Here is an 18471-nt window from a genome sequence, read left to right on the forward strand (position 1 = left end):
GTCCACTTCCGGCTTGGTGTGCGAGGCAGACACGGTGAATGCGCCGGCGGCCGCCGCGGGGCATTGTGGAGCTTGTAGTTCTGGGTCCAGGCGGAGGCATGTGCGCGAGTCGCGGGGTCTGCACCCGGTTGCAGCTGAGCAAAAGGAGAGGTCAGACCCGGCAAGCGGGTTCGGGGAGGCTTCTTGGCTCTGGGGGCAAGAGCCAGGAGGCTTGGGCTGAGCCCCCTGAGACGTATATTGAATCAGAGCATTGGTCTACTTAGCCTAGTTTTGCCTATAGGAATTGGCAGCAATGGCTCTAGTCTAGGGTTTCAGGCAGGGAGTTTTTACCCCGACCCCCGTCCTATCTGCAGATGCCGCTGGGGATTGGTGCTGCGACCTCCTGCATGCAAAGCACAGACCCTCCAAGTGTCTCTCTTTTCCAGCGACGTCCCTGATTTAGAGAAGCCGCCCCGGTTTCGGATTTGATCCTGGAATGTACCACTTTTCCTTAGAATGTCCCTATTTTCATGGGAGAAATGTTGGAGGATATGGAGTTATCCGACCCCCGAGCCGTCTGAAGGCAATCCTGTATAGGGAAGAGTTTTTTAAATGTTTAATGTTTTATTGTGTTTTCATATATGTTGGGAGCTGCCCAGAGTGGCTAGGGCAACCCAGTAAGATGTGTGGGGTATAAATAGTAAAATTATCGTTATGAAATGGGACGTCTCTATTTTCATCGGAGAAATGTTGGAGGGTATGAAAGCAGGTGCTCTGCCACTGAGCTGCATCCATTGGTGGTTCCAGACAAGGGGTTTTTCTTCCAGCCACACTTGCAGATGCCATTGAGGATTGAATTTAGGGCCTTCTGTGCTCAAAGCAGATGCTCTACCAAAAGTGGGAAGGCTTTGTGCATGCAGGTGGTATAGCATGAGACACTTAATCTCTGGGTCGTGGGTTTGAGCCACTGTGAGCTATTGGGAAAAGAGACGGGATATAAATGCAATCCATCAGAACCAGCACCTTGAACTTAGCCTGGTAGCTAATTAGTATCCAATACCAATTTAAAGTTCACTGCAGTTCAGTATTCTCTCCCTCTCTTTTTTTGCAGGGGGGGAAGGGGGTGTTCCTACACTGAGTGAAACCTTCTGCGCAAAGATCCACCGAAAGCAGAAGACAGTCAGTGTTGCCTATGACTCTCCCGGAGGAAATGGTCTGGGCAAGACAAACGAAGCAGAGGGCAAGAAGCAGAAGTGGGAACCAAAAAACTGGGAGCAGCACCTGAGCAACATCCGGGAAATGAGGAAGGAGAGAGATGCCCCTGTGGACCAGATGGGTGCTGGGAAATGCTTTGACAGTGATGCTCCTCCAGAGGTGAGGAGAGAGCCCTGGAGCTCAAAACTGAGCTAAACTGCACATATTTAGGAGCTGGAAGGATCTTGGCAGGTTGCATTGTCTGCCTTCCTGCCCTCAAAGAGCAGGACTGGGCAGGAGGTAGAGGTTGAGATCTGTTTGTAGAACAGATCTGGTTTTAACAATGATAACATGGGTTTCCCCACCTGAAGCTAGGAAAGCTAACCACTCACTGGCCCTGCTCTGCACCCTCCTTGAGTGTTTTTGCCTGGTTGAGATGTGCCCTTGAACCCTGATAATGTTTCCATCCATTTACCTGGATGGAAGACAGCAGAGAAATCTGTGTGTGTAGAAACCTCTGGCTTTTACGTAGCTGGGATGTAAAGGCTCTAGCCACATCCATTGCTCCAACTACTTTTGCTTTTGGCCCTGCCCATTACTAGCATATGTTGCCTATCAAGAAATATGGCCCCTAGGTGGTTCTAGCAAAAAAACAAAGTAGATCTGACGAAAGATGATAACCTGTGATGATCACCTTCCATCTCCATACCATACTGTAGGTTAGGCGCTACCAGGTCCTCTTGTCACTCATGCTCTCCAGCCAAACCAAAGATCAGGTGACTTCGGCGGCCATGATGCGCCTGAGGGAACATGGCCTCACTGTGGACAACATCTTGGAGACTGATGACGTGACTCTAGGCCAGCTCATCTACCCTGTGGGGTTTTGGAAGGTGAGCCATTTGAGAGAATAGGAAAGAGGAAGAGCATTAAGCCAATATTTTCCTTGCCCTAATCTTAGTAATCAGCGCTGGGCATTTTGAGGAAATGAAGCTGGTTATATCTGTGTTTGGTAGAGTTGCGGTAAGGTTCTTAGAAACTGTTGGGAGAACAGCTTTAAAGACTTTAGAAAATGTGAACGTCTGAAGATCATAGCTGCTGTATTGGGTTAAAGGGGGCCAATCCAGCCCAACATCCTGTTCTCACAGTGACCAACCAGATGCCCCAATGGGAAGCCCGCAAGCAGGCCCTGAATGCAACAGGTCTGCCCACTTCCAATTCCCAGCAGCTTGTGTTCAGAAGCTTTCTGCCTCTGACAGTGGAGGTAGAGCACAGCCATTGGTGTGGTGTGGAGTGGTGCATGCTCTAGTTATCTCCCGCTTGGACTACTGCAATGCGCTCTACGTGGGGCTACCTTTGAAGGCGACCCGGAAACTGCAATTAGTCCAGAATGCAGCAGCTAGACTGGTGACTGGGAGCGGCCGCCGGGACCACATAACACCGGTCCTGAGAGATCTGCATTGGCTCCCAGTACGTTTCCGAGCACAATTCAAAGTGTTGGTGCTGACCTTTAAAGCCCTAAATGGCCGCGGTCCTGTATACCTGAAGGAGCGTCTCCACCCCCATCGTTCAGCCCGGACACTGAGATCCAGAGCCAAGGGCCTTCTGGCAGTTCCCTCATTGCGAGAAGTAAGGTTACAGGGAACCAGACAGAGGACCTTCTCGGTAGTGGCACCCGCCCTGTGGAACGCCCTCCCTTCAGATGTGAAGGAAATAAGCAGCTATCTTATCTTTAAAAGACATCTGAAGGCAGCCCTGTTTAGGGAAGTTTTTAATATTTAATGCTGAATTGTTTTTAAATATGCGCAAGTTGTGGGCTTCCTGTATTTCAATATTAAGTAATCAATGGCACAAAAGGAAAATAGATTGGATGGGAGGAGGAAATAAGCAAACAGGTTCAAGATCTTGATTACAAGTGGTCCTAATGACTAGCTGGGTTGTGGAAGCTGTTTAAGGAGAGGAGGCACCAAATGTTGTGGGTCTGGTTGAGACCAGAGAGACCTCCTTACCAAGGGGCTTAATAATCCTTCCTGCCTTGCGGTTCTGAAAGCACACCCCTGCTAGATAATAAATAATAATTCTGTAATATCATTTTATTTATATCCCGCTCTCCCCAGCCGAAGCCGGGCTCAGAGATTCCATTGTCATTGTGGTCCCTGCTTCCATCCCGGCCCCTCATTCCTCATAGTCAGCCCCCTTATTCCCTCCATTGCTTGAGGCCTTCTTTGTCAGCTGGCTAAACCTCCAGCACACATCCCCCCATTTTTCACTGAATACAGCGGAAAGTGAGCTACATCAAGCAGACCACAGCAATTCTGAAGCAGGACTATGCTGGAGACATCCCAAGGACACTGGCGGAGCTGGTGAAACTCCCAGGGGTTGGACCCAAGATGGCTCATTTGGTGATGGACATTGCCTGGCAAGACGTCTCTGGAATCGGTACTGTTTCCATTTTTCTCTTAGCAGTCCCAATTCATTTGCTCTAGGAATCGGAGCTTCTAGAAGGATCTGGGATGGGGACTCTTGGGCCTAGGGGCCAAAGGTGGCCCTTTGGGCCTATCTATCTGGCCCTTTGAACATTCCCCAGGCCACACACCCTCACCAGTCTTGCTTCACACACCCCTTGAGCATTTTTGCCTGGGGAGAGGGCTTTTGTGTGCGGGTCCTGCTTGCAGGTTTCCCTTTGGTGCATGTGGGTAGCCGCTGTGAAAACAAGATGCTAGACTATATGGGCTCTTCTTACGTACATAGTTTGTCTAAGGCCACCTGAAGCAGAGGTGAAATGGGTCCTTTGTGGCTCACACACTTACAGAGCAATCATAACCATGTCTACTCAGCACCCCCATTGAATTCAGTGTTAGAATCTATGTTTTTCTTTTTTTATATAAGATATTTATTAGAATTTTCCATTTTATACAAACAAAGAAAAAATTAAAAAGAAAAAATAATAAAAACACATAAAGTTCATAACTTATTTTTCAATAACATATTTCCCTGACCTCCTCATGCCTCCCCTTCTTGTATTCCAGTTCAAATTGTTTATCCAGCAAATCCTTATCTCATAGCATTACAGTTAAAAAAACCCTTATTTTCTATCCATCTTCTTAAATTATTGTAGCTTAAACTTTTACTTATATACAAAGAAAAAAGAACCATTTTTTCATATTCTTTTGTACCATTACAGCTAGAAACCACTTAATTTCAATCCAACATCACTCAACATTCATTAATATTGCAGTGTTTTTGTAAGTAGTCCTTGAATTTCTTCCATTCTTCTTCTGCCGACTCTTCTCCCTGGTCACGGATTCTGCCAGTCATTTCTGCCAATCCCATAAAGTCAATCAACTTCGTCTGCCATTCTTCCAGAAGAATCTATGTTTTTCAAATGAATAGCTGTCACTTCAAAACAGTTCCTGTGAGGAGGCTTCTTCACTTTTGCCTACCTTGAATTTTGGGACTGTGATGCAATCCTGCTATAGGCAGGAGGTGGCGCTGTGGCTCCATGGCCCATGCTTGCACCAACCCACCTTTTTTATTTTAACAGTACTTCCATTTAACATTTTAGGTTGCTGGTTACAGGAAACCTGGGAGGGCTGATTCTTGATGAATGGGACTTCAGGAACCAGTTGATTAAAAACTGAGGGTGGGGAGAATCTCATTTGGGGGTTCTCTGGTGGAATTCCTTCCCGATTAATCAAGGAGCCTGTGTGTTTCGCCCAGAGATGGCGGCAGTGCTGGGTGACAGACAGTGCCCAGTAATTTCAAAGGTGGGGAATCAGCCATTGTTATATTTGAGGCCTTGAGGCAACCTGATACCTCCATGGCAGCTGCGAGCCTCTTCTGAATGCCTCCTCCCACCTTCTGACTTAAGACTCTTACAAAATGCAGACTCGGGACATTAAAAGGGGCATTATTTTTCCCCTCCCCCCACTTTTGCTTACCAGCTAGCCAGGCTATTTGCGTTGGCCTAATAAAGGCCTTGCCCTAATAAGGATGTTGAAATTTCCATTTCTGATTCCAAAAGTCGCTTCCTTCCGCCTGCCACTTCACAGCAGCAGGCCCTGATCTTCACAGGCATGCTGTGGACCACCTGAATGAAGTTCACGGACCACTGTGGTCCTCAGACCAGTGCTTGGGAACCCCCTGGTTTACAATTCAGAAAGCAGTATTTTCCGCAATCCAAAACATTAGTATATTAAAATGAATTGACCACACTTGGATTTTCAAAATCAAAACATTGTGTTGTATCCCTCAAAACATAAGAAGAACCTACTGGATCAGACCCATGGCCCATTTAGCCCAGCATCCTATCCTTACAGTGGCTAACCAAATGCCTGTGGGAAACCAGCGAGCAGGATTTGAGCACAAGTGCCCTCTGCCCTCCTGTAGTTCTCAGCAGCTGGTATTCAGAAGCATTGCTGCCTCTAAATTTGGAAGCAGAGCATAGCCATCATGGCCAGTAGCCATTGATAGCGCTTTCCTCCATGAATTTGTCCAGTCCTCTTTGAAAGCCACCTAGGTTGGTGGCCATCACTGCCTCCACAGTTCCACAATTTAACTATGTACTATGTGAAGCAGTATGTTCTTGTATCTGCTACTGACAGCCCAGTGACTATCTGGAACCTGTGGCCCTCCAGTTTCCTGACTCCCACTCCCATCAGCCCCCCGGCCAGCTGGGCCAGCAGCCAGTGGTGCTGGAACTTGGAAGTCCAGCAACATCTGTAGGGCCACGGGTCCCCCAGCCCTCCTCTGGTCGAAAGCTCCTCTCAAAGACAAAACCATCCTTTCAAGTAGGGGTCAAATATCCTCTAACTATTCTGGGAACTGAATATGGGATCTCCTCTCCCCTGACTCTACTCACCATTTTCCATAGGTGTGGACACACATGTGCACCGGATTTCCAACAGGTTGAAGTGGGCAAAGAAGGAAACGAAGCTTCCTGAGGAGACTCGGCTGGCTCTGGAAGAGTGGCTCCCCAGGTGAGGCAGTCGGGGTCAATTCTGACTTGTTTCTTTACTCCACGTGTTCTCTCAGTTTCTTTTTTTTAATTCAGTGACCTGGGCCACACATGATGCCAAGCCATGGTTTGTTTAGCCTAAGCCAGGGATCTGCAACCCGCGGCTCTGGAGCCGCATGTGGCTCTTTTACACCTTTGCCGCGGCTCCGGGGCAGATACTAGCGAGGGGAGGAGGCGCATTGTGCGCCCCAACACTCCCCACTGTGGCGGGCGCTGTACTGGCTGTGACGTCGCATGGGGGCGATGCGTGCGTTAGTCATGCACCGTCCCGACGTCACCTTCCCGCCCGCTCACCCGCTACATTGTAAGGGGCATGTACGCTGGTCACTGCATTGAAAGGGGGCATGTACGCTGGTCACTGTTTTGAAGGGGAGTGAAGAACACACACAAAAAAAGGTAGCTTGTTAATTTAATGTTTATTTCTATGAGGAGGAGTAATTCTGAGGGGTCAAACAAAGAAATAATAAAAAAGTGACAAAAAAGTTGTTTTTATAATGACAAGTTTTGTGGCTCCCAGTTTTTTTTCCTTCGGAAACGAGTCCAAGTGGCTCTTTTTGTCTTAAAGGTTGCAGACCCCTGGCCTAAGCAAAATGTGAAGTCATGGTTTGTTTTTGGCTTACGAGCTGTGGCTTGTTTTAACAATAGTTTGGCTTTATGATCAACCTGCTGTCTTCATTGTCTCCCATTCCATTTCGGAGCCCAATCCAAAGTGGTGTTTTCCATCTTCAGAGCCCTAAACGGCCTCAGAGGAGGACGTCCGAAGGCTTCCCTTCTCCCATACAAAATTTACCACAGGGTTAGGCCTTCAGCTAAGCTCCAGGGGCAGCTAACCAACAACCCTTCAAATCTTTCTGAACTACAGCTCCTGTAGCCTTAGGGTGAAGGGTGGGTGATTAATCAAATTAATAATAATGATAAATGAACATTTCCCTTCCTTCTCCTCCTAGAGATCTCTGGAGTGAGATAAACTGGCTTCTTGTTGGGTTTGGGCAGCAAGTCTGCTTACCTGTAAATCCACGCTGCAGTGAATGCCTCAACAGGGACATCTGTCCAGCTTCGAGGAAACGCTGAGAGATGCAACACTTACTGGAACAGGCCACCATACTGGGGGACTAGGACTTGGGGGCCCACCAATGGACTGATGATGCTGTAGCTGACCTGCCAGTGGCTTGAGCAAGAGGGATTTTCACCCTGAAATCTGGTGGCACTACAGCAATGACTTGGTTCCTGGTTTCCAAGCCATGCACAGGTGAGAGGGGTCCAAATAGCATTGTTCCTCATAAAAGGACCACAGAGTTGACTTAAGTGTGGTGTCCCAGGCTGCCCTGAAAGGACTCCTCTTAACCCAAGTATGAAGCCACACAGAGAGTAGTTAAATAAGTGCAATGTATTGGGGCTAGATTCCAGACTAAGTTAGCTGGACTCGAGTCCCACTGAAATCAGTTGCACGTGTACATCTTGACATAACTCAGTTCAGCTAGCTCAGGCCCCATCAGCACCATACATTTAAAGCAGTGACATGCTACTTTAAACAGTCATGGTCCCCCTGCCAGCCCCTTTCCCCCTCACAGAGCTACAGTTCCCAGAGTTCCTGGGGAAGAGGGGTTGAAAGTACTTTGGGAATTGAAGCTGGAAGGGAATAGGGGGTCTCCCAGTAACTCCCAGCACCCTTAACAAACTACAGCTCCCATGGTTCTTTGGGCAAAGCCATGAGTATTTAAAATGATGAGAGTCTACTTCAAAAGTATAGTCCAGCCCCCAGTATCTTTTAAATGAAGATTTTGTTGGATTCCTGTGGCTAGAAAGAGGAGATGGGGGAACGCAGGCTGAAAATGGGTGAAACTTTCTTTAGGGTGAAAATGAAAACAAGCAGAAAGTTCAGTTTGTGTCCTGTCAATGGAAGATCCACATGTTTTGATATGTCTGGAGATCTCTTTGTCATAAGCTATATATGTCTGACCAGAATTTCTAAGGTTCAGCTCACATGACATCCTCCGGCCTTTGTTTTGAAAGGGCAAGGCTCCCACTTTGAGAGCCTCTGCCTGAAGGGCAACCAGCGCTCAGGGTGTGTTGTATTTCCTTGTCATTATGCCTCTCCCTGCCTCCACACACACTGTGAAGGAGGCCGGTCATATTTTCTTCCCAGACCAGACCTTCCTAAGAAGTGTTTGTGGATTCTGTCAGCTGCCTTTGCCCTTGAAGAATTTCCAATTTAAATGCTAATAAGCTAGTTACCAGGCAAAAGGAGTTATCCAGCTCCACTGGATGATGTCATTCAGGCCTGTCCCAGCGTCATGGAGGAATTAGCCTGTTGCCAAGGTAGGGAGAGTTGGAAGTTTAAAAACAGATGAGACAGAAGAAATTCTTCCCACCCCAATTGTATCTGATAGGCTCCAGGGCTTGGAGATTTTAGATCAGCTTTCCTCCCAATCTATCGCCCTCCTGATGTTTTGAACTACAACTCCCACCAGCCCCAAACAGCTCAGCCATAAAATACAGTCCAAAACATCTGGAAGACACCAGGTTGGGTAAGAGTTCTCCTATGTGAGAACGAAGCCTTTGAGATGTCCCAAACAAAAGGGGTATTTGGAATACAGTGTAAGCCTTGAGCTTTGCTTACCCTGTCACATAAGCCAAGTGCATCTACCTAAAGAGTAATTCTTATTTTTATATAATAAACAGTTTTGTTTTTAATAAGAATTTTGTCTAACAGTCTCTGTTTGGTGCTCAGGTTTCCCGGAAGAGGGGGCTTAATCCAGAGTGGGGAACTTGGGCCCAGGATCTGAAAGCAGCCCTCCAGGCCTTTCCTTCTGTCCCCTGGGACTCTCCCTATGACATACCCCCTCATTGGCCCTGCTTCAAACCTTCCTTGAGGGGCTGGAATATGTTTCCCTGATAATTTAAATGCACCTAGAAGTGAGGCAATCTGGCACAGCCAGGAAACAGACACAAAAGCTGGATGGGAGGAAGCGAGGGATACCATAAGGAAATAATAATTTGGACACCAACATCATAAAACTCGCTGTACATGGGAAACCAGTTTTATTATTGACATTTTAGTATACATTTTTTTACACAATGCAGTTAACAGCTCTTCTTATAACTTTTTAGTGAATGTCTAGGTTAGATGTGCAGAAACTGAGTTAAGTGCTGCAGAGCATATAGGATGGCAGAGAAAAGAGAGCCAGGCGTGCTTTTAAATCGTCATGAGTCAATCCACGGAATAGAGACTGGGATGTTTGCTTTCTTGGAAGGGGTAGGGGGAAAGATACCTCTATAGGTACAGATTTGTATAGGAGGTTTCAATTGTACCACAACCCTCAAATTTGTGCTTCTGTCACACTTCTCCTATCCATAAAGAATGACTTTAGAAATCCTTGTTCAAACCAGTCCTGCATTCATTCATTTCCTTACTATTATATTTCACCTTTCTTTGATCATGGAGCCCAAGGTGTTATCCAGGCGTTTTTCAAAAGGCCTCCTATCCTGTTTCATCTTCCACTGACCAGATGTTCTTTCCATGTATCAGAGGGGTGGAGAACCTGTGGTCTTCCAGATGTTGCTGGACTCCATCTCCCATCAGCCCAAGGCTGGTGGTAACTGCAGCAGCAGCAGCAGCACCTCACACACACCTGTGGTGCATCAGCACCTTTGCTAATAATGAATTGGGGGCAACTCTTTTGGAGGTAAAAAATTTAGCCTAATTTGAAAAACAAGCGCCCTCCAATCATTTAAGGAATCAAAGCAGCCCCCCCCCAAAAAAAGCCTTTATAAATCTCACACCGACCGTTGTCAAAATCAAGTTTCAAGCAACCTTATCAGCAGGTATTAGCATATACCTGAATTACTACCAGTCTTACTCAATAAGTGTTTTCTTTGTTAAAAAAATTAAAGAAGACTCAGCAGAGCATTCTTCAGAAAGCCACATTTTCATTCACAAACGTTTCATTATCCTCCTAGAATCAGTGGTCCCGAGTCATCAAGAGAGATTTATGGCAGGCTTACTCAACCTGGGGCCCTCCAGTTGTTGTTGGACTACAACTCCCATCAGTATCAGCCAGCATGGCCAAAGGTCAGGGGTGATGGGATATGTATTCCAAACATCTGGGCACCAGTCTGGGGAAGGAAGATCTACATGCACTCTTATTTGCATTTGCTCCATAATGCACACCCTTCCTGTGGCATCAGCACGAAGCCCCCTTTCAGTACTAATGGGCATCTATGGGACTAACTGAGCATAACTGGGGCTGGACTGGGAGTCAGCAAGTACGGCTGTTCTCCAATAATAAATGGTTTGGGAATGCGGTAAAATCCCACGTCTGCAGACTGAGTTGTGCAAATTAGTCATATTTACATATATTTATTTTTACATAGCTTCACAGTCTTCAATGGTGCAGGTTTTTAAAAACAAATTGGAATGTTTTGGTCAAGCTTGGCAAAGAATGAGTCTCAAAGGGGGAAAGAATTCCTGACATTTCCCCAGATTCCATGTGGGCTAGAAACCCTGTTTTTAAAATAATAATAATAAAAATAAAAATCATCATCATCATAAAGTGAAGAGCACAGTGATTTGCAGCTAAACCCTTCTTGTCTGCTGAGCTTATAATCACTGAACATCCATGGAATCAATCTGAAATATGGGGGGGGGGGTTGTTGTTTGCAAAAAGACCGCTTTCTAGTTCTCATGCCTACTGAGATAAAATACAAAAGTGGTGGGTGATGCCTGGTGCTACCTCAGAAGACAGAGGGGGTAGGCCTTTGAGGGGACAGAGGTGAGGACTACAATGGTGTCCCTATGATAACCAGGCAGACTATGCAAAATCAGTCAAAATGTGGCATTCAATTAGATTAACTCAGGTGCAGAATTAGGGCACATTTCTTAGGCGTCCAGACCAGCTGCCCCCAACCTGGTGCTCTGGGGCTGCTAGGAATTGTAGTCCAAAATAACTGGAGACCATCAGATTGGTAAAAGCTGGTGTGGACAAAGGGTAACCAACATGGTGCTCTCCAGATGTTGTGGACCGCAACTCCCATAAGCCCCAGCCAACACAACCAATGGTGAGAGATGATGGGAGATGGAGTCCAGAAACACCTAGAGAACACTGCTTTGGCTACTCCTGGGGCAGACTATGAGTACAGGGCTGTCCATCATGGACACCGATACTCCACCTTGCCTTTCTCTCAAAGCCTCCTGTAATGAAACTGTATACTAGGTTATTCCTGAAAACCAATCACATAACAAGAGAATGGTACCATTTACCAAGCCAGCTTTGCTACATGGCAGCCATTTCCCCAGAGGACAGGAGAATAATCTAAGGCACCTTATTCAGCTTAGTTATTTGCAAAACATACACAAAGCCCCCAGAGTGTACTTATATCAAAGGGCACTTGGTCATCTTGCGGGTATTGTAGGGCTGTAAGAGTTGGAAGGGGCCCAAAAGGATCATCTACTTCAACCCCCTGCAATGCAGGAATCACCGCTGAAGAATCCCTGAAAACAAAATGCCCCCCCCCCCACTTCTTGAATACTTATATAGATTGTACATTTGTGCCCTAATTAAAAGGGTGGCAATTGCTTAGTCATACAGACCTCTTTTTATGAAAGAGAAACTGCATCCCATCCAGCTTGCTTTTTAATACTTGTTGTGGAAGTGGTTGTAAAGAAGAAAAGGGTGTGAAAGGTTGTGATGTCTCACTAAAGAAGGCTGGAAGAAAAAACTCTTCCTACCTGCCTCCCCTTACCAGATTAACAGTGTTATAAAATCATTAGCTATCTTCCTTTTTTTTTTTTTTTTTACTCCTCCCTCACTTAGCAGAATCAGGAGAAGAGTTTGGATAACAATTTCTGAGTTGCTGCTGCAATGTGATCACTCTCAGGCAGCCTTTGCCAACTGTGTGCCCTCCAGATGTTCGAACTACAAGTCCCATCAGCCCAAACCATGGATGTGCCTGCTGAGGCTGATGGGAGCTGTGGTTCAAAACAGCTAGAGGGCACCAGATTAGCAAAGGGATCTCCTCAAGAACAGAAGAGCCTAGTGTAGAGGTTCCACAGGAGTGTGTGCTTTACTTTTATGTGGCCCACACAGTTGACATACATCACTCATCGAGAAGGATCAAATTCAGTTAGTAAGTAGGAGCAATACCCCAGAATTATCCACTTTCACTCAGGCCTGGATTCAAGACATTTCAGTGCCTACCACAGAAAAAAAAGCACACCAAACAGTATACTCCCTCCCATGAATTAAAACAGGGAGGGGTAAGAACTTCCCTGGAAATGGTCAATCTGTCTCCCAACTCTTGTCCTCTTATAACAACATCAAGATCTATCTAGGGCAGGCATGTCCAAAGTCTGTTTCGGGGGCCTAATCCAGCCCTCCAGTCGGTTTAATCCAGCCCCTGTGGCAGTTTATTTCCTAGAGTAAAATCCTAAAAAACCTCAACAACTTCAATCCTAAACAAAGCTCAACAACTTCAATCCTAAAAAAAGGTTAAAAACTTTGGTCAGCCCTCACGGCCCTTCACTTCATCAAATCTGGCCCTCTGAAAAACGTTTGGACACCACTGAGCTAGGGAATCACAGAATCATATAATTGTACAGTTGGAAGGGACCCCAAGAGTCATATGGTCCAACCCCTTGCATTGCAAGAATCACAGCTAAATAATCCCTCAAAGATGGCAATCCAACCTCTTCCATGCCTCCTTGCCTTTAATAACAATTATTCTATTTGAGGGGTGGGGGAAGTAACGTAGAGGTCCTAACGCTGGTAATGAGCGAGTCAGATGGTCAGTAGATGCGGATGTGTTGCCGTCTCAAAAAAGAGACACATTCTGTGCTTCTGAGCCATTCCTTCAGAAAGAACACTGCAGAAGCTAAAACACATTCAGAGCTTGTTAAATTCAGCTTTACGCGTCATGGTTAAAGCATGAGATTTGACTTTGGCTATAGGGAGGGGTGCTTCAGGCCCAGTGACCAAATGCGGCTCTTCAGGCCTCTCCATCTGGCCCTCAGGATGCTTCCCAGGCCACTCCCCCTTCTCAAACCAAGGCCTGCTTGGTGCTTTCATCATGTCCTTCATCCCTGACTGGGAAATGTTCTTGGACTGTAATGAAACCTTTTGGATTCCATGGTTGGAGAAGGGTGAGGGTTGGTGTAGAACCTCAGACCTTTGGGGGGGGGAGCCCTGTCAGCTCCACCCCCTTTGCTTCTGGTTTCTCCTGCCACTGGTATGCAGCCCCCAAAAGATCGCCCAGAAGGGAATGTGGTCCTCAGCCTGAAAAAGGCTTTGGGGACCACTCTGTCCATCATCTCCCACCCCGGGCACTGCCTGTGGAAAGGGTTAGTAGTCATATGTTAAAAGGGAGACCATCCACTACAGCCTTTCTTTGGAACAGCTGATACGTGCAGATACCTTACTGCTGCTAAACTGAAAGGAAGGTTGGTCAATGGTGCAGCCACTGAAACATCAGCAATGTTGAAATGGGGTGCATGTTTTCAAAAGGCCTGGAAGTGGAAATAGTTGTGCGATTGGAGGTTAAATGAACTTGCACAAAAAGGGGGGTGCTTCTGCTTAAATCTCAAGATGCCTGTCCGTTTGCCAGCAGGACACCGTCTCCTAGAGGAACCGCTCCCAGGAATGTTAGTATTTCACGGATACAATTGTCTTCCTGTGCTTCTCCCGAGTCTCGCTAGAAAGTGTTATTTCCAGCTTCTGGCTACAGCCAATTCAGATCAGTGTTCCTTATAAATGTCAGGATTTAGAAAGAGGGGGGGCACTTGCTTTTTTCCCCTCCTTCTACCCTACCCTGGCCCCAGGGGGTTGGCAAGGGACAGCATGCATTTCTGCACCTGAGTGCACCTAATAATTGTGGTCTTTTGCCACGATTGGTAGGGAAGGGACTTTTCAAAAAGCACGTTTGTTCTGAAAAGTGTTGAAGGGAAGGGGCTTTTCGGAAAGCGCAGTTGTTCTGAAAAGTGGTAACAAGGCAAAAACAATTTGCAAAGAAAAGGGGGCTTGCTGTGCCTGAGGCTTAAAGGGTCAGGGCGTTTCAAGCACTAACTACGAACAGATGGAGGGGTGGGAAAAATTTCCCTCCTTTAAAAAATAAAAAGTCCAAGTTTAAAGCCACAGAGAAAACTCGCACAATCACGAAATGGTCAGGCAACCACATTTATGAGGATGCCAACATGGAAACCCAGCAGTCTCTGCCAACCTGATGCCCCCTCCTGCCCGAAACCAAGGGCTGCTGCAAGGAGTGGGCATTATCTAGAACATCTGGAGGGCACCAGGTTGGCAACAGCTGCTGTTAACCCATCACAGTGCAGACCGCAGCATCCAGTTAAGTGGAAAGGCTCTGGTTAACAAGTTCTGGTTGGGACATTATAAAAAAAAATATTGACATCGCTACAAGAAGAGGCAGAAGAAGCTCAAACAATTAATGATATAAAAATGATCCTATAAATAATACATTCTAAATATTGCAGGTTAAGCGATTCAAAAAGGAAAGGAAAATTGCCGCTTGCTTTTCCTGCTTGTTACTGTGGCAGTTTCACAGTTGCCTGTTTTTTGTGTTTGAGCCCTGCAGTTTCAATCTCTCTCTCTCTCTCTCTCTCTCTCTCTGACCACTTTTGTACAATAAAAGAGGCTGGGGGCAGGGGGGGGAAGGAGGGAATGTGCTTTGTACAAAGCAACACAAACCTATGGTAAAAAGCAGAGCCTGGCACGCCTTGGAGCGGTGCCCGTTGGAGGCACAGCGCGGCCGTCGCCATCCCCGTGCTCATTTGCAAATGTCTCCAGGCCGGGGTGGGGGGAGCTGCAACAGGAGTCGAGAGGAGCTCCCCGGCTGGCTCAGAAGTTGCTGAAGATCTCCCGCTTCTTGTTCCAGTCCATCTGGGGGGCCCTTTTGTTCACCCGCTTGGCCCGCACTTTCTCTTTGGCCTCCGCTGCCGTGGGACTCAGGTTCAAGCCGCTCTCCTCAAACGGATCCTTCTTCCCAGGCTCTCCCACCTAGCAGGATTTTTTAAAAAAAGAAAGAGAAAAGAATGGGATTCAAAAGAAGGGAAAGGACTGGAGGGATAGAGGGGTACGGTGGGGGCTCCTGTGCTGCATTTATTGCGGGGGGTGGGTTTCCCCCCACTTCAACCTGCCATCTCTTTTCAAACTCATTTTGCAGGGTTTGGAGAGGCTACCTTGCAGATGGAGCTGACAGGAGGCAGCAAAAAAACTAAAGAGTCATCGCAGGATGCAGACTGGGTCTCTTGGGCCTTTGACAGGGCAAAACTCAGCCTCTGCTCTTAGGAGAGGAAGCAGCAACTGAGAAGAACTATAACTCAGGGGCAGAGTATTTGCTTTGCATGCAGAAGGTCCCTGGTGGCATCTCCAGGCAGGGTTAGGAAAGACCCTTGGTCTGAAACCCTAGAGAGCCGTAGCCAATCAATATAGACAATACTGAGCTAGATGGACCAATGGATGTAGCTGAGTGGCAGGACATCTGCTCTGCATGTAGAAGGCCTTGGGTTCAATCCCCGGTCTCTTTCCCAGGCAGGGTTGGGAGACCCCGCAAGTCTGTGTGAACAATGCTAAGCTAGACAGACCAATGCCTGACACAATATAAGGCAGCTTCCTATGTTCCTAATTCTGATGCCGAAGAGCTGCGCTTACTCTTCATAGCACCCAAGTTCTTGGAACGTCAGCAAGTACCAACCCATCTGGCCCCATGTCAACCCACCACAGACCCAACTCTGCAGCCGAAACATCATCATGCATCACCAGCAGAGTGCAGGAGGGATGGGCCTCCAGCTTAATGGAAAGGCATGTGCTTTGTATCCAGAGAAGGTCTCATGTGCTATGCCTGGCCTGAGAAAGGGATGTCACCTGCTTTACAGTGGTGATTAAACAAACCAGCAGTCAGCAACTGGACACCTTCGGGCAGGATCCGACCTCCAACTGCCAACCCAGGGAGCAAGGGGATGTGGATGAGCAGCGTCAGAAAGCAATAGGATGTGGTACCCAACCCCCTGGCGAATTGACATAACCTAAGCTTAAGGTGCCATTTGGCGCCTAGCTTACATATCTGAGTTTCTAACACTGGCCCCACTCCCCTATCACAGTGGACCTCTGGGACAATTAAGTGCCACTTAGGGTTCTCCTTCTATGTCTATTCAAAACCACAAGCCCATGGCAGGATCGGGACCCAAGGCGATAAAACCAAGAAAGGCCCTCAGCGGAACCAAGCCGATGAAGCCTGTAAGAAAGCAGGACATCAGCCAGCACTGGCAAAAGCTGGATGAAACTAGTGAATAATTCCTCTCCCTCACCACCAACCCGGCATGGAAAGAATGCAGAGTTTTTGGACTCCAGTGAACAGTGAGGCCAGTTGCTCCTCTGAAGGAACAGGGATCGGATCCCCCGTAATTCAAGCCTCTCTGTGGTCTTCACAAAACTCTCCTCTAATCAAGGCCTGCATATTTCTCTCTTAAAGAAACAGGGCTGCAGTGGTGGCAGAGCATGAGGAAATAAATAAGCTGCATTGCATTCAAGTATTTCCCTTCGCATTTGAATGCAATTAAGCTTTTTTTTAAAAAAAAAAAAGGATAGGGGTTCGGGAGCAGGAATCTGCTGATTTTTTTTTTTTTTGCAATAAATAGTTCATATTCCCTCTACATCAACATATTCCTAGTGGCTTCTATTGTTCTCTTCCTTCTTTCATCCGGAGGGGTCCCCGGAAGGAGAAATAAGAGAAGACAGTTTGACTCTGGCCACCTCTGTGGTGGAACATGGCAGATGTTTAACAGCTGACAAAAAACCCCACAAAAAAACTTGCTTGTTTGGAAGGAGGGAGCAAGGAAGCTAAATTTTGGAGTGGAAAGCCTTACACGGCAGCAGCAGCAACAGCAACGTCAACAACAACTACATTTCCTATCCACGTTGTTACAGTTACTACTAATTTTTTATGACATGCCCATTGCCATAAGGTCCCAGGGCAGGTTATAACAATAGAAAAAGAAGGACTTAAGAAGAGCTCTGCTGGATCAGGCTAATAGCCACTGTGGCTAGTAGTCATTGATAGCCTTCTCCCCCACAAATTTGTCTAATCCACTTTTGAAGCAAGGCTGGTGACCATTGCTGCCTCTTGAGGGAGTTCCATAGCTTAACTATGCGCTGCATGAAGAAGGAGTTTTATCTGTCCTGATTCTTTCAGCATTCAGCTTCATTGGATGGCTATGGGTTCTAGTGCTATGAGAGAGGAAGAGCAGCTTTTCTCTATCCACTTTCTCCATGCCACAGATAATTTTTATAAATCTCCATCACGTCATCCCTTGCTCGCCTTTTCTCTAGACTTAACGGTCCCCCAAAACAATATTAGGTAAAGGTAAAGGGACCCCTGACCATTAGGTCCAGCCATGACTGACTCTGGGGTTGCGGCGCTCATCTCGCTTTATTGGCCGAGGGAGCTGGCGTACAGCTTCCGGGTCATGTGGCCAGCATGACTAAGCCGCTTCTGGCGAACCAGAGCAGCGCACGGAAACGCCGTTTACCTTCCTGCCAGAATGGTACCTATTTATCTACTTGCACTTTGCTGTGCTTTCGAACTGCTAGGTTGGCAGGAGCTGGGACCGAGAAACGGGAGCTCACCCCGTCGCAGGGATTCAAACCGCCAACCTTCTGATCGGCAAGTCCTAGGCTCTGTGGTTTAACCCACAGCACCACCCGCGTCCCTAAAACAATATTAGAATCAGTTAAAATGATCTGCAGTCACAAAAACAGGGTGGGCCCCCAAAAATATACATCTCAGGTGTCAAGAGGCCAGGGTCAAGAAGCTGCACTATGAAGGTTGCAGGTGCACTTCTGTGGGGAGGGAATTCCACAATTTTGGGGCTGCCACGGGGAATGCCCTCCCCCAGGACACTACCACGCCAAACATCTAAGGGTGGCAGAACTACCAAGAGGGGCACCACTCACTGATCCTAAAACCACATGAAGGGTGACAAGCTTGGAAAAGTTGTGCAGGAAGCAGGAGGTAGTCGGTGCAGAAATGCCCCTGAGATTTACAAGAGGTGGAAGGCCAGAAAGCAGGAAATAATAATAATAATAATAATAATAATAATAATAATAATAATAATAAATAAAAAATTTATTATTTATACCCCGCCCATCTGGCTGAGTTTCCCCAGCCACTCTGGGTGGCTTCCAATCAAGTGTTAAAAACAATACAGCATTAAATATTAAAAACTTCCCTAAACAGGACTGCCTTCAGATGGAAAAAGTCCCAGTCCAGATGAGCAG

The 18471-nt window shown here is 47.0% G+C and overlaps 2 protein-coding genes across 5 annotated transcripts in view; one reads left to right on the forward strand and one right to left on the reverse strand.

Moving 5' to 3' along the window:
• The first annotated feature begins 13 nt into the window (after positions 1 to 13).
• NTHL1 (nth like DNA glycosylase 1) lies at positions 14 to 11977 on the forward strand. Of its 3 annotated transcripts, XR_014541373.1 has the most exons (7): positions 14 to 150; positions 1091 to 1353; positions 1893 to 2063; positions 3450 to 3609; positions 6044 to 6149; positions 7135 to 11861; positions 11900 to 11977. XR_014541373.1 is itself a non-coding variant. In XM_083584769.1 (6 exons), the coding sequence occupies exons 1-6, from the start codon at positions 39 to 41 to the stop codon at positions 7256 to 7258; spliced, it is 936 nt and encodes a 311-aa protein (XP_083440895.1). In that variant the 5' UTR covers positions 14 to 38; the 3' UTR covers positions 7259 to 11977. The 3 variants fall into 3 exon arrangements, 2 of the variants coding, with proteins under 2 accessions (XP_083440895.1, XP_083440896.1); XM_083584769.1 differs by having other exon boundaries at positions 7135 to 11977; XM_083584770.1 differs by lacking the exon at positions 1893 to 2063 and having other exon boundaries at positions 30 to 150; positions 7135 to 11977.
• The window catches only part of NHERF2 (NHERF family PDZ scaffold protein 2), a 55915-nt gene continuing 46650 nt past the window's right edge, over positions 9207 to 18471 (reverse strand). For both annotated transcript variants that reach the window (XM_083584766.1, XM_083584765.1), the window contains one exon: positions 9207 to 15192. In XM_083584766.1, coding sequence (XP_083440892.1) covers positions 15034 to 15192 — 159 coding nt within the window. In that variant the 3' untranslated portion in view covers positions 9207 to 15033. The remainder of the gene's footprint in view (positions 15193 to 18471) is intronic.

Source organism: Podarcis filfolensis, assembly GCF_964270895.1.
Source record: "Podarcis filfolensis genome assembly, chromosome: 14".
Taxonomy (NCBI): domain Eukaryota; kingdom Metazoa; phylum Chordata; class Lepidosauria; order Squamata; family Lacertidae; genus Podarcis; species Podarcis filfolensis.

What these genes read in the sequence shown, in the direction of transcription:
- NTHL1 (XM_083584769.1), top strand. Translation starts at nt 39, where the DNA reads ATGCGCCGGCGGCCGCCGCGGGGCATTGTGGAGCTTGTAGTTCTGGGT. An exon ending in GCAGCTGAGCAAAAGGAGAG is followed by an intron (nt 151 to 1,090) that starts GTCAGACCCGGC and finishes CTTTTTTTGCAG; the next exon opens with GGGGGGAAGGGGGTGTTCCT. An exon ending in GCAAGACGTCTCTGGAATCG is followed by an intron (nt 3,610 to 6,043) that starts GTACTGTTTCCA and finishes CATTTTCCATAG; the next exon opens with GTGTGGACACACATGTGCAC.